Source organism: Lampetra fluviatilis, chromosome 24 (assembly GCF_964198595.1).
Source record: "Lampetra fluviatilis chromosome 24, kcLamFluv1.1, whole genome shotgun sequence".
NCBI classification, from domain to species: domain Eukaryota; kingdom Metazoa; phylum Chordata; class Hyperoartia; order Petromyzontiformes; family Petromyzontidae; genus Lampetra; species Lampetra fluviatilis.
Window position 1 is genome coordinate 6,935,705 of NC_136298.1, and position 16,005 is coordinate 6,951,709.

The 16,005-nt window shown below is 49.7% G+C and overlaps 1 protein-coding gene across 1 annotated transcript in view; it reads left to right on the forward strand.

The window, feature by feature from the left end:
• LOC144941103 (phospholipid phosphatase 3-like) overlaps positions 1-16,005 on the forward strand; it is a 67,117-nt gene that overhangs the window by 14,389 nt on the left and 36,723 nt on the right. Inside the window, exon 2 of the mRNA XM_078867586.1 lies at positions 7,697-7,854. Within this exon, the coding sequence (XP_078723712.1) occupies positions 7,697-7,854 (158 nt within the window). The remainder of the gene's footprint in view (positions 1-7,696; positions 7,855-16,005) is intronic.

The window sequence follows — 16,005 nt, forward strand, 5'->3', positions numbered from 1 at the left end:
GAGCACCTGAGGAAATACGAGCGGGGACAGGGGAAGGGCCACGCGGAAACCTGGAAAGGAAGCCAGGACGAGGGGCGTGGGAGACGGCAGTGGGGGGCGGGGATCGGGGGAGTCGGGGCAGCAGAGAGTGGAAAAGGGCACCGGGTCAAATGCGACGTGTGGAGGTCGCCGGCTCGCTCGGGGTTCTCATGATGGCCGTGTCGGAGACACGAAACTAAAATATGTTTTTTATTTCACCAGGTAAGGCCTATTGAGCTATATAGACAGCTCTTTATTCAGAAGCAACCTGGCCACAAATGATAACTCAACGAAGTGGCTTATCATCACGTGAACATGTATAGCAGCCAAATGCTCTGAAAGCATTGTTGATTCGAATCGGCAATGAGGAAAACTGAAGGATCCGAAGAAAAATCTGTGCCACCACGGGTAGAACATGCAAGCGCCAAATATACAGCAGGCGTCAGGGTCAGGATCGAACCCACACAACTACCTGCATACAAGGCCAGGTAGTTAACATCTCGCCAGCGTGACAGAACCGCTGAGATCATAGTTTTGAATCTGGGATTCAGCCCCCCACTCCATCCACCCCCTCCCCACCTTCAGCCCAATCGTTAATGACTCCAGGAAAAAATATTTCACCTACGATTGTAAGTTTGGTTTATTGCGTCATTCGGGTATATTCCCACTCTGCGAATTAAAAAAAATGTGGATTTGATTACCATGTGGTGAACGACTCATAGCCTGACCTATAAGATGTGCGCCCCTAGTGAGGCTTGAAGTGACTTCAATAAGTCGTTCTGTGATGCCAACTTCCAGCGTTCTCCGTGCTATGACTCATGCTGCTGGAACACTGCTCGCTGGCAGGAGTTTCCAATCGCAATCTCTCTCCACGACAAACGTAACAAATGACACACCTGCATTTTTTTCAAGTCGAGCGTAGGTCGAGTTCGGAAAATACGAGCCGTTCTATTCGCGTTGGAATATAACGAAAAAAAAGTTGGCTGGCGCGTGGGAGGCAAGCGGAACACCCGGGACACACGCGCGGTCCAAATTAAAATTCAGCGGCCGCTGAAGCAAGAACCATTCGTCATTTGTCGCGACCCAAAGAGATCCACATCGCCGGGAGTTGGGGAGGCCGGCGATGTGTCGTAATTTGCACGGCTCGTCACGCGTAATGTATTGTTCAACCGCGATGATGCATTGCATTGTTCGGCCGCGTTGACGGCTCATTTATGATGGTGAACCAAAACCGGCCGATCCTTCGCCGTCTGTCGGCCCCGGCGAATGCGTCGTTCCCAGCCGCCAGATGGGACCGCCGGCGAACCGTGAATGGGCAACCCCCCGGACCTTGCGCGTCTCGGTTCGCCTGCTGGTGTGCGGTGTTTTGTTTTGACGGCGAGCGCCGACGCTGCTGCCGTAGTGCGCGCACGTACGCGCCATCGTGAAAGCAGCGGGGATTTTCGCCTCCGCTTTGTGTGCCGGTGTCACGGGTAGATTTAGTGCGCCCAACGTGATAAATGGGCCACTGCCTTTGGGGCGCAGTATTGTGTGTGTGTGTGTGCGCGTGTGGCTGTGGGTGCGTGTGCTTGTGTGTGCGGGTGTCTGCATGCGACAGATCTGTGTGTGTGTGTGTGCCGCTCTCTTGTGTTTCTGTGGGGGCGTGTGTGGGTGCCTCTGCCTGCGGGTGCTTGGGGTACTTGAGTGTGGGTGTCTGTGTGTGTGGTCGTGTGTGTGTATTCAGTGACGATTATTTGAACCGGTCCTGGGCCTCCCTTAGGTCGACTCGGCCTCAAATGAGTACCTGGTGTCGTGTGTAAAAATCGCCACTAGTGAGACGAAGGCGACCAGGAGTGGTGCTGGCCACCTGACCCCTCCCGTGCTGTGCAGGCCTTCATAGGTGCATGCTAACAGCACTTGCCTCAACAATATGTTGAGGCAAAATGGGGGATCTTAGTATTGTGTCTTTGTCTTCTGTGTTTGCGCATGTGTGGTGTGTGTGTGACTCTCTTTGTGTGTATGGGTGTGTTTAGGTTTCTTTATGTGTGTGGGTGTCTGTGTGGGCATGTGTTGGTTTGCGTGCACGCGTGTGTGCAAGGCTGTGTTGGCTAGGTCATGTATCCTGCATGCCCAGCCACCGCATGCCCATGCAGCTTCTGTTTGGCCAGATAGACGAGGCTTAATGGGCACGACCTGGGCTAGAGAAGATATGGACTAACGTGGTACAGGAGGATATGGAGCTTGAGTGGACTTACAGAAGACTGGTACCAGCAGTGTCAAGTTCGGCCTTTATGGAGGAGGCTCATGAAGGATGCTGCTGGGCAGTTTGAGGCAGTCGCCCTCCAACAACAACGCAGGGCAGAGAAGCCACGCTCACAATGACCAGGCGGCTAAAATGCAGAAAGTTGGCAAAGTGGGGAGTACAAGTGATGCATCTGCCAGTCAACTCAGTCACTTAACCCATGGCACCTCGGTCTGTCCTATGACCTCCTGCCAGGGAGCCTTGAAAACTTAACGTGGCCTCAAAGTTCACCTAGCCTGGCACAAGTTTAAACTACAATAAACTATTTTTATTTTACCAGGTAAGGCCCACTGAGCTGTATAGCTCTTTTTCAGAAGCGACCGGGCCACAAATGATTGCTCAACGAAGTCGTTTATCACGTGGGAATTTATCGCGGCCAAATACTCTAAACGCGTGTTTCTAAATGCGGAGGGGAAAAACTGGAGGACCTGGAATAAAATCCACGTGATCACGGAGAGAACATGCAAACTCCATGTATACAGGCGTCTAGGTTGGTATCGAACCCACTACCTCCTGTACACCAGGAAAGTTAGTTAACATCTCGCCACCGTGGCGACGTGATGACGTCGCCGCTACGTAGTGGCGAATGGCGGCTGTTGTTGTTGTTGTTGTCTGTTCACTTGTGTCTGTGCTGTGTGTGCGCGTACTCAAAGAGGCTGCCCCTCCGTACGATTTGTACGCTCCCGGCGGCGGTTGCACAAATCCCCGCTCAGCCAGCGCGAACCATGAATGCGCTTTCGAGGCGGAAAACTTCGACGCTCTCTCGGGGCTATTGTGTGACCATGGCTGAGCGTGGAGACACTGGTGGGATCAGTTGTCTAGGGACACATTTGTGTGCGTGCGTACGTACGTGCGTGTGTTTGTGAGGTAATGATTAATAATAATGCAACTATTTCCTTTGTTCATCAAAGAAAGCCCCACTGAGTGTTTTACAAAGTTTTCTCGGAAGGGTTCAGCTTTTGGAAGTTCGGCCAATTTTAACGATGAGAGCTTGGCAAGTGGGAGTGGATTCCTCTGTTGTGATAAATTATAGTTGTTTGTGCCATTTGTTTTCATGCCATTTCTCAATTCCTTTAATTACCGAGGGGTTTCCATTGTTTGGTAGCTGCTATAGAGAGTATTTGACCCTTATATATCATTAATGCACAGCGTTGTGGGTTGCAATTAGCAGAGGTGTGGACTCGAGTCATGTGACTTGGACTCGAGTCAGACTCGAGTCATGAATTTGATGACTTGCGACTCGACTTGGACTTGCATAACAATGACTTTGTCCCACCTATGAGATGTGGACTCGAGTCATGTGACTTGGACTCGAGTCAGACTCGAGTCATGAATTTGATGACTTGCGACTCGACTTGGACTTGCATAACAATGACTTTGTCCCACCTCTGGCAATTAGCATGAATGATTAGATATACATTTTTATTATTACTCGTACAAATTTCTAATGCTGTAAGCTCTGCAGATATAGATTAAATCCGTCGCTGCACTGTAATCTCCTTGCAGCCTCAGACGCCAAGCCTACAACAGTTGGAATTTCGTGCCACACTTGACCCTTTCCTATTCCTATGGCGTACGTGTACGCTGACGTACGTGTAAGTCATAGGTTTTTAAAAGGCCATGCCAGAGGGCATGTGGCACAGTTTGGCACCAGCAGTGTACGGGACACCCAACCTGCAACTTGCAGACGTCTCAGAACGGCAAAGGGTTAATAGACACAACCGTGTTTAGCCCCTAATATGTAATGACATCGGGCGCATTTGAGGGTGATTTGTGAATATGCATGCGTAAAGGTAACAGGTAACACAATGGTTCATGATTCATTGCACTATGGGTCTCTTATCCTTGTGTGTTCAGAACCCGGCCATGGGTGACACCATGAGCCAGTGTTATCTGGACTTGTTGTGGGTCTCTCATCTGTAAAACTCCGCCTGAAAGGAGCCCCTGGTGCGGTGTTTAAACATGCGGAGACAAAGGTGGTCTAGCATGGTACTCCGTGTACCAGCTTGTGATAGGTGCCCACTGTCAGCACTTACCCCAACAATATCTAAGGCTGTGCCAGAAGGCGAGACCACCCAAGGAGCAGAGTTTGTTGAATGGTTGCCTCATCAGATAGTTTTTTGCTTGATAACTGAAACGTGAGACACGAGCGTGAATGTGGAGCGAAACAAAATCGGAATCTTTATTCTCGAGAAATCCGATGAGCTATGAAGCTCTTTGCCGGAGACGTCCAGTCGGAAAGAGAACCAGGCTGATGGTGGTGGTTGCAGGACGGCATGGGCTAAGCCCTCCGTAGGTGATCTCGAAGCAATGGTTCCTCACTCCACACCCCCCTTAAGCCTCCCCTTCCTCGCGGACTCTCGTGCGCGTCCCCCGCTGAGCGAGCGTTTCGGAATTTAGACCTCCTCCATTTGGCGCCTCTCTTGGGACGAGGTTCTGCAGAGGCTCCTATATCGGCAGCGCTTGGGGCAGTGGCGCTCACGGAAGCCGTCGAACTTGGCAGTCCAAATTCACCCCCCCCCCCCCATGCCCCCCCCACCACCTCCCGCCCTGACAAGGAGGTTGACCTTCAAAGGAGCAGCGTTATGCAGCAGCCGCTGGGTTTGCCCTGAGAAATAGAATAAGTGAAAATGCCTATGCGAGTGGTGCGGTGAGATGCGGTCCCGTATACGATGCCTTGGTGTACATTCGGAATGCCACATTGTATTGAATAACATGTTCGGGAAAAATGAAAGCATTATTCAATGATGCATAATGGATCGTAGATTTTGCAGCGCACCCCAATGTGCAGCAATCCTAGGAAGTACAGTATGGAGCAATATGAAATCTGATGGGTAGCTGTCAGGGAAATATGCGTTTTCATATTTGCAAATTCTTCCTTTTTTTGCCCTGGCTTGGGTCTCGGAATTTTGGATAACGCTCCGGTAAATTTTTGGCCGGTTTTCATAGCACAGGTCTCTAACATCAACTCAACTTTGTACACTCCGTTTTAGACGGAGCAAATGCACTATTACTTTTTAAGCATTGGTTGGGAAGCGCTAATGAATGACTGTTATGTGAGTGGTCAGTGATGTAATTGCGTTTCAGATTGTAGTAATTTGCACTTGGCAGGCGCTTTTCACGAGGTCTCAAGGCGTCGTGCGTGAACGGGAAAAGGGTAATAAAGAGAGAGAGAGAGCCGGGTGGCAAAATAAGAGCCGGAGAGGACCAAAGCCGATTAGAAGAAAGTTCTAAATCAGGACTTGAAGGGTGTGTTTTAAAATTGTCTTTAAAGAAAAAAAAATTCTCATTTAGGGTTTATACATTCAGAATTGTGATGTAATTTTATTGGTTAAATAAAATATATGTATATCTTTATTTTCATTCACAGCATCCTAAGCACTTTTATTGCAGCAACAAAAATGAAGGACGCGCTGATGTATATCATGGCCTTGGGTGGGTGGGGTACATTTATTATTTGTTAAATCAATGTTACAATTTGCCCCAACCCTTCTGCTGTGAATGAACAAAACATTTTATTGGAGCAAAATAAAGGCGACAGTGTGAAAAAACACCACGTTAGCCTACAAGGACACACTAATTAAAGCAAGTGGCGGCGCAATGGATTTACTAATTGCCGTTGTGTTTGCTCTTCTCCAATCTCGCAAGTCACAACCGCCCGCGCACTGATATTCCCCAGTAGCCCCAGACGCTACGGAGACACTTAACGCCAGGCGATTGCGCGCGCTGTTTACGGGAAACTGAACCACCGACCTCCCGAGCAAAATGCAGCGGCTGGGTGGGGGGAATCCGTGTTGCCATCCCCGGTGGGGCCTGCTAGGAGAGAGATGACAGGACGTGGGGCCAGTGGTAATTAAAGCACGCGATCGATTTCCACCAACCGCTGGCGGCGGGGCAGGTACGCCGCCAACGCCGCTGCCGCAAATTTACGACGGAGCAATGACTTGTGACTAATTTGCGGAGCCTTGCGCGGCGTGTGCGCGCACGTCTGCGTGCAAATCCATAACCCACGAAGCTGTGTCGAGCAGAGAAAATGCGTAATAATATACGGATAACAGATGTGCCTGCTCCGGCACCGCTGGACAGAGGCTAATTTAAAACACGCGTTGCACGCCCCGGCTGCCTCCTTAGCCGCTTGTGCGCACAGACAGAGAGAGAGAGAGCAAGAGTGAGGTGAGCGAGCGAGCGAGTGAAGAGGACTGTCACGGTACTGCGCAAAGTTTAAATGCGTGTGTGGCAGACAGCGTAAACGGGTCGCTAGCGTCTGCACGCGGGCCTTGCTACCGTGAGTTTGCTCTCTTCTGGCTTTGCAAATGCAATGAATTGGAAGCATCAGCAGCACGTTGTGCACGATAACAGTGGTGGTGATGATGATAACAATAATGATTGCAGACAGTGGAGCACTGCTGCTCAGAAGTTTGTAGATTCAGAGGCATATCTAAAGTGGATGGAAGGAAATATATATACAGGGTGTCCAGATAAGTATTATCTGCTATTATTGAATTATAATGACATTTCATTGTGGAGTGGCTGTACTACAAACCTGCCAACCTTTAGTTAAATTTCAAATTTATTTAATCCAAAATGATGAAAAATAACAGGTGTTAAGATATTCTTTGGGTCTTTCGGTAAATCACGTAGATAGGTTCAAAGAAAATAACCTATCTACGTGCCTTTACCGAAAGACCCAAAGAATAGGAATTCCTGCAGTCACGAAAGCTTTAAGTCAAGATGTAGGTGTTAAGATGTTTAAAGACCAAATAGATACCTTTTGCAAGGCATCAAGTCCGCATTAACCAAACGTTACTTGTGGCAAAACATGCAAACAAACACGCTCTGATAATGCAGTATATCCATTCTCTTTGGTTCTTTCGGTAAAGGCACGTAGGTAGAAAAATTAATAGATCACGACGTTTCAATCGCAACACAAGCAACCGTCATCAGGTGTGAAACAAACACAGCAGGAGGACTGCTGACGTAGGAGTATATGCATTGTCTTTTAAATTGATTGGCCTACACCAGAGAGACAGCCTTCTTTATGGCCTTGTCTCGCCAGTGTGAGACCAGAGAACGCCAAAAGGCAGGGGGGTCTTCTTATAAGTCCCCTCCTGCTTCGGTCCACCCAGCAGTGCAAGCGACTCCACCACAGCGAGTCCACCGGTTGGTCGCCTGCGGTGGGGGCAAAGGGTGGTTCCTCACCTCTTCCAGGAAGTCTGGCCAGCGTGCAAGAGTAGGCCTAATACCCTCTCGAGGGTGGAGACCCTTCCGTCAGCAGTGGCGTGAGCGAGCAATTGCAGGGCTGTACCTTCACCCGGAATCCCAAACACGGGGATGAAACTCATGATTTGCTCTCGTCTGTCCCCCCTCCAATCTGCCCTCTCACCCCCCCCCCCCCAGCCTCGCTGCCCTTCCTCGTACTCGAGATCAACGTGGTGGACCCGTTCCAGCGAGGATTCTTCTGCGGTGATGAGACCATCGACTACCCCTACGAGAAGAGCGAGACCGTGTCCGACGGACTCCTGATTGCCGGCGGATTTCTCATCGCCCTGGCCACCGTGAGGACATACCTACACCAACCACGGGGCACAAAGACAAAGACACAGATCCCCCGTATAGCCTTAACAGATTGTTGGGGCAAGTGCTGTTAGTGAGCACCTAATGAAGGCCAGCATGGCACACGAGGGGGTGGGTGACCCGCACCAAACCTGGCCGCCTTTGTATCCCCAGTGGCGATGTTTAGACACAGCACCAGCTACACGTTTGAGGTTGAGTCGACCTCGGGGAGGCCCAGGACCAGTCCAAATAATCGTCACTGGTTTTGGCTGTGAGCGGGAATCGAACTTTGGTGCTCCAGGTTCGGAGCGTAGCATGCTAACCGCTATACTACCGCTCCCCACGCGGCACACACATGCACACACGCATGCACACGCTCGTGTGTGTGCACGTGTGCGCACACACATGCACACGTGCGTGCGCACGTACACACGCTGTATCTTAGCATGATACACCCCCACCTGCACATAGCACACACCTGCACAGTCTGTATCGGCACCTGGTGTGCTATTGCATAGCAGGATCGCGAGAGATGGCAGTGGCTTGGGGAGGTATTCATCCAGCAGTTATCATTGCCACATGTCCTGGTTTCGACAGTGAACTCAATTTAGATCGTCCTCTGGGAACTCTTCAAGCCCTGCCAGGATATGATAAAAATCCCACTTTTGTTATATCCCGACAGCTTTTTTTTACAGATGTTTGTTGTCCTTACCGTGCACCTCTGATAAGCACAGTTGGCTAGGTACGGTGCGAAAGACATTCAACATACATACAACACACCGCACCAGACAATGCATTTATACATACAACACTCCCTTCCTTCGGTATTGTGAGATATTCTTCTTCCCATTATATGTAGTGGGTTTTTTTTTTCACAGCGACGGCAACTCTTATGTTCAAACCTGACTAGCGCAGAACACCCGTGGAGAGTGTGGTCACAACCTGCATGCTCCCACGTTTAAGCTCCTCACCTTCAACAACCTTTTATATTACCAGCATGGTAAAGTATGGTTAAATACCCACCACAATCTGCATGACATGGGGAGCACCTCGTCCTGCATTGGAACATTACATATTACATTCCAGGGGCAGTCGTGGTTCAGTGGTTAGAGTATTGCACGATAAAGTCAGAGACCTGAGTTTAATTCACAGCCACGACTAACTCTACTTTTGTATGTATGTTGAATTTCTTTCGCACCGTATGAAGCCAACCGTGCTAATCAGAGGTGTTGGGCGAAGGACAACAACCTTAATACAAAAGGCCGTTTTTTAAAGAAATGAGACAATCTCGATGATTTTAAAGTGCATAGCTCCCAGTGCCTTCCTAATATCGGAAGGAAGAGCATTCCAGACGGCCGCAAAAGCACATGTGGAAGCGCGCAATGCGGTGACCATCCTTGGTTACTGGTTAGCCAAAAGCCATCCGATCGCTAGCCAATAGTCGTGATATCTGAACTATTCATGGGCCCGTTCCACTTCACCAAACCCACGCTTACCAGCATGGTAAGGAATGGGTCAAATAACCACCATGACCTTCATTGCATTGGGTGGCTTCCAGCAGTGGATTGACAATGGGCTCTAAATGATGATGATTGTTGTTATTATATCAATGTGCACTGCACATGCCACGTCTCTACCCCATATACTCTTGGCTGCGTGACGCATTTTTCAAGAGTGATGGTTCTTGAGTGACAATGTCATGACATAGAGAGAGAGAAACCCACACCAGTTGCCTCTACAAATATAGACACCGCCGATAATAAAACGCTTTGTGTTTGTGTCCTAACATGCACGGTGCAGTGGTAATATTATTGTACGTGGTAATATAATCGCCACACAGCAGTCCTCACTGTCAGTCTGCTGCTGGGCGACAGGTTTTGCGTGCCGTGCGGGTCGTGGGGGGTTACTTGACCATACTTCACCACGCCGGTCAGTGCGGGTTGGTGACATGACAAGGCAAGACCGGTTCTCACATCGCTTGGTACTGACGTCAGCCGTGGTTGGGAATCGTGCTCGGGTAGGCGGGCTCGTCGAGCAACGTGCCAAACGCGAAATATTTCGTGAGAGTAATTTAATAATACACGCATTGTTTCCTTGCCTCTGCACATATCATTTAGCATTCATCCCAGGATTCCCTTGCGAGAGAGATGTTATTGTCCCAGTGGGCACACACCTGGTTAAATAAAGGCGACTAAATTAAATTACTGTGAATGGAATTACACGGCGGAGTTTAACAGCCCGGCGCTTATCATTTAATTAACGTGTTTTCTTCGTCTTGTTGGCTCGACAACCCCCAGTGTTATGAGCACGCATGCCTAGGCCAAGAACTTTGTTCAATAATTTCCTTCTCTTGTTTTCTCTCTTGCCCTCCCTCCCTCGCTCCCTCCCCCCCTCCCCTCCTCTCCCATCGCTCGCCCGCCTCCGCAGTTCTCATTCCACGTGCCGTGCGTGCCCAGTTGACATTATCGCGAGGAGGAATACTGCCTGCGCTCATAATGCGAACCCCACTTTTCAATTGCAGCTGCGTGCCAAACCCGGTGCGTTGAATTTGAGAGAAAATTTTCCGAAAAAAAAAAATTCGGCCAAAACAAAAACTCTGCGTTGGATCGCACGCGTGATGACTTCATGCCTCGCGCGTCCGGGGAAAGTTCAGCCGCTCGCTCGGGGCCAAGACTCTGAACCGTCATAACCCTGCGCACTCCCTGGTTGGCGGTGGTGGCGGCGGCAACTGCGTTTGACAGCGCAGGAGCCCACCCGGTCCACCCCCCCCCCACATTATGTGCATTTGCAAAATACCGGGGGGTGGCAGGTGGGGGGGACGTCCCGCGATAGCAGCCAGGAGCTACCCGCAAGTTGCCAGTTAAAATTCGGGAGCACCCAAGGATCTCCTAAAATGCATTTTATAATTTATAATTGTTTTCTGCTGACGTGTTTAAGCCTCTGCCAATTGAGCAACAACAACAAACAAGCAAATAGCCTGATTGCACATTCGTTTATTTGAAAGCTGATATCATTTCCTGGGTAAATATTTGCGAGACACTCCTTGTTCACCAAAGCCCCATCTCCTCCCTCCTCCTCCTCCCTCCTCCCCATACTTAATTTACACGCGCGGCCTCCACTGCCCAGCAATGCGCCCGGCGCGCGCTCAATATAGGATGTGAGTAATGGCCCTCGATAGGCGAGATAAGCCCCCCTTAAACAATGGAGCCGCGGGCCCAGCGGCAAACCTTGGTTCGTCATCCCGCCACCACTTGCCGGGCAAAAGCAGTGAGCTGCCATGTAACGACAGGTCCAGTGTGCAACAGGGCATTAGGTGGGAGGGGGTGGGGGGATCCCTGCTCGGAAGGTTTTAATTTCAAACCAACAATGTGAATAGTGTGCAATTGTCATTTGTTCTCATCTGCGCTGCGTTCAATCGTACGATACTTGAAGGTCAAGACGGCCCCCTCCGTCTTTCTGCTCTGGCACTGCTCAACTTTGGCATTTCTTTCCAGCGTCCCGTTTGGCCAAGTTCTTATAAACTCTGCTCAGTTCAATGAACGTATTCACTTTTCTACTACATTTGGCGTTTTGAGCGTTTTCGGCCTGCGCTCAGCAACCAGGATAACAATTTTTTTTTTTCAAGTGGGAAGAGAGAATTAAATGTTGCGGGACTTATAAGAGAGAATTGTATGGATGCATCTCGCCGGTGTGGAAGTTGCCTGCCTGACTCACAATAGGAAGATTGCGATTGATCTTTCACGGTCGCGGGTTTGAGTTTATTTGATTTGTTACACGGATCATCCCGTTGAGCCAGATGCCCGGCTATTTTACACGGGAGATCCGTGGTGCGTGAGCACACCAGCAGCAAGAATAACAACGCGAGTATTGCGGGGAACGAGTTACAGGGTACTTAAGGTGTATTGCAGAACCAACAAACGGGGGGTTTTAACGGTCGTAAATGAAACACACGCGAATCGAAACAAACTGTGCAAATATAATATAAGAGCATGACGTGCCAGACAAAAGGTTAGTTGCAGAGGCAAATAGGCTCTAAAGTTTAGTCTAACAGGGGCATATATGCACGCGCATTTACAAGGCATGGGGCAAACGTAATGTGGGAGCAATAGGCACTGTAAAAATATAGGTACAGGTGCAAATACGATGTGTGTTTTGGTTTAATGTGACCATCGAGAGCAGGGTAGTGAAGTGAGGGAACCAAGGTGGTCGTCCCACAGGGGCGATGAACTGGGAAGTCGGCAGTGGTGTCTACACGGAGAGACTGAGCAAATGCACAAGGTAGTCCAGTGGCTTAGAGGGCGAAGCTAGCACCCCTGAAAACCTGGGGTTCGAATCCATGTTACAGCTATCCGTGATTAAATCTGGTTCCCGGCAAGTATAGTGAGTTTTATGGTCTCAGTCCTGCCATTAAGAATGCACAAAAAGCCTCAGCGTTTAATTTAGTTTTTGCACTTAATTTGGCTGAAACTTTTGCTCTGAAAATGATCAATTTTACTCGCATGGGACAATATCATAGTAGAGTGTATAGGGAAGTGGGTAAAGGATGAAATAAGAATAGGCACTCGGACTTTTGTTGGGGAAAAATCCTGAGAAAAATATTGTCGGCCGCTCTTCCCATAGGGTGCACTACTTTGTGAGATTTCCAAATGGATTATATCAGCACCATGACGTCACACTGATAGCACAATTGTAATAGACCGGGGGAAATTTATAAAAAGCAGCTTTAATATGAAGAGACTTTCCTCCACAGTGCCCTTGGACTTTTGATTGTATTCATCTGAGCGCATATTTGTGGTCGGATGCAGTGCATCTTTCGTTTTGTTATTTGTTTGGAGGGGGGCGTTTTGATGTCGTACCCCCTCTTCCCCCTTCCCACCCTTCCCAACTCACCAACCTTGGTCCGCTTTGATCCAGCCGCTGTTAACTCGGTCCAGGGAGGGGGGGGGGTGGTGGGGGGGGTTACGGGGGGACCCTTGTCGATGCACTGAATCATCTGCTGGTACCCAAAGCTCTTACCGATACGCCGACACGTGCTGGTATGGCCAGGTGGCCCTGCATGCAATTATCACTACATTTCACGAGTGAACAAAGGGGGGGGCGGCTAAACTAGAGACACGTGAAAATGTCATATTTTTGTCCGCCCCCCAACTTCCCTCTTTAACCCCCCCCCCTGCCCGCCCGCTTCGCACCTGCGCACGTACCACGCAACACGCGATAACGCACTCTCAAAACCTGGGGCCCGGGTAAGAGAGGGCCACCTCCCCGCACGGAGTGGAGCCGTGCTAGCAGATGGAACTCGCGGCCCGCTGTCGGCAGGAAAAGACAAACATTGGTGTAACGTCAAAGAAGCGGGGCCCTGGTGGGTAACTTTATCGCAACGTTTGCGTATCGCCGTGGGCTTTAACGCGAGCGGCGAGTGACGCGATCATCCGACCATTTATTTTATGAAACGTCAACCATCAATATGTGTAAATGCACGATACCGGGCGTGGAATTATTAATTCGCAATAGTTCAAAATCGGTGCTCAAAGTGCGATGTTTCACTCCGAAGGCCAACTTTTGAGTTTTGGTTACAGACGTTGGTTTGTTTCGGGCTCTCGTTATCAACACTTTTTTTGTCGGCCGGCGTCTTCTATGCGCGGCTGTGCCCTCTCACCCAGAGAAAACTGTCCCGGTGTTTTTTTTTTTAAGCCCCCCCAGCAAAAAACAAATGGCTTCACCAATGCTATGTTGGTTCAAGTAAATGCTTGGTTACTGATGCCGTCAGCCCCAGTGCTTCTCTCTTCACGGTGTGCTCCAGCTATTTGACCCCTAGCTCGCGGTCAAACTTGTCATGTCCACCAATATGCACGGAGTGTGACGTTGCCTGTTCCGTGAACTCAGACCATGGATGACAGGTTAATTAGAAATAATGGAGAGATTCTTAGTTGTTCTCTGTCATTGAGAGGGAATAAATATATTGATGTTGCAGCTGAAATGAGAGAAAACCATCGTCAGGAAATATAATTATCATGGAGAATATTGTTTGTATTATTATTATTTATGATGTAATATTTTGCTCCTTCACGTCAGCCGCTGACATGCTGCTGGGAACTGGGAGCCTTGGTTTAGGCGTATCGGTCATTGGGGGGGGGTGAGTTATTTGTTTGACCATACTTCACCGTGCTGGTCAGTGCGGCTTGGTACAGGAGGGGCATGATGTTCCAGATATAGAAACTTTCCGATGGGAGCGGAGGGGAGGGGCCAGCGGAGGGGCGAGGTCCTGAGATTTAAATCTTTTACTTAGGGCCCTATATTAATGAAAAAAGCCATCAATGCATTTTCTCTGGTAATTATGAATACGGTGCCAATTTCCAGGGTCTTGGGGCATTACCCCAATTGCGACTGCCCCCCTGCCCCTCCAAGATCTCCCACCAATGGGTGCTGCCGCTATCATCCAGTCTAGCAGTCGAGCTCTGCCAGCCCACAAGGCTCTCAAACGAGCTTGACATCTTCAGCAATTGACTGGAGAAGGATATGCAGTTGAATGTCAAGACATCTCTCTCATTAAAAGACTTGAATGTCAAGACATCTCTCACATTAAAACAGCTCCGTTATAATGATTTGTCCATCAGCCTGTTACCCCAACCCCAGAGTTGCCAAACAGCCACAGACAGAGATGGTAATCTCAAACACCCTGCGCGATGTGACTGCTCAGGGACAAACTTTTACGCACGAGTGTGCTTGGATCGTAGGCAACGTCGGGTTTCGCTATAATAGAAGCAGCCTGCTTTCACCTGGAATAAAGAACATAACGAAAGCCATCATTGCTTTCATTGTCTGCAAATGCAAAAAAAGGTCATCAAGTGACAAAAGACTCGCGCACACAATCTAACTACAGCCTCATAACTCTCTTGAAGCCCTGTGCTAGTTTTTTTTTTGCCGGCATAACATAACAACGCTTCAAAGCTCTGCGCCCGCATCATAACCATGAGTTTCGCTTTGATGAATGGAGGCCCGCTCTAGTCTGACAATCAATTATGTGGCCCAGTGCATGTCGACTGTGAGCTATGCCCCACATATATGTTCGTGGATATGTATACGTACGTGCGAGAGAGGGGCGGGGGGAGGGGGGCATTTCAAAGCCCAAAGTGAAGCTAAGTATTGCTCCGTGTATGGAGACATACGTTCTGCGTCTCGCACGCCCCGATCGGCTCCCGGTATCTATTACTTAGAGGGGACAATGAATTGTGTTGCTCCCTTTGGGGCCCCCGTGGGTGTGTGGGGGTGGCAGTAGAAGGGGGTTAAGAAGAGGGGTGCGGGCGAGGGATAGGGGCAGGGGTGGGGGGGGAGGGTAAAATGGGCTTCAAAGGGGACGTGGTCCCGTGGCATCTGGATTCAATAATGCGGCTGAACACGTGCCTCCTCCCCCCGCTGCCTTCACTCCGTCCCGTACTCAGCGCTGCCAATCCCACAGAGCGGAGGAACGGAGATGGTGGGAAGAGGGGGGAGGCATCAAAACAAAACACAGATAAGCGGGGGGGGGGGGGCACGGTGGACGAGGGGGGGGGGCACGGCGGACGAGGGGGGGGGGCACGAGATGCAGAGACAAATGGAGATGAGAAAGCAGTCGCCGCAGAGCAAACAAGACGCGCCACGATAATGTTTGTTGTTGAATGGCGATGACCTCGCTTTGTTTTTCAACAAACAACAAAAACTTTGTCACGTTTCTACTTTTTTTCTCTCTCATTGCACTCGTTGCGCACTTGCGCGCTCGCACATTTCTCTTCCTCTTGAGCGCGTCGGTTGATTCAGTGCGCCGTGTACCCCGCGTGTGAAGGCGGCGGCGCGTGGCGTTTTACGAGTGCGGGTCATTTTAAATGACGCTACTTTACGTTTTTTTATATATATGTAAAAATCGATAGTTTTGGCAGACTTTTACTCGCTGCAGCTGTGACAAGCATACTCGCTTTTTCGCTTTGTTGCACGCGTTGCGCGTGCACATATCACCGCCGGTGTACGTGGGCAAATGCAAATTAATTAAATCTCAACGCAATTTGCTCCGTGACGCATCTCGGCACCCCGAGCCTAATCCGCGCCAAGGTCACGCGCAAGGGCTGTGATTTGCATTTACAAGATGCATCTATTCTCGTTAGCAAGATTATTATGTCATT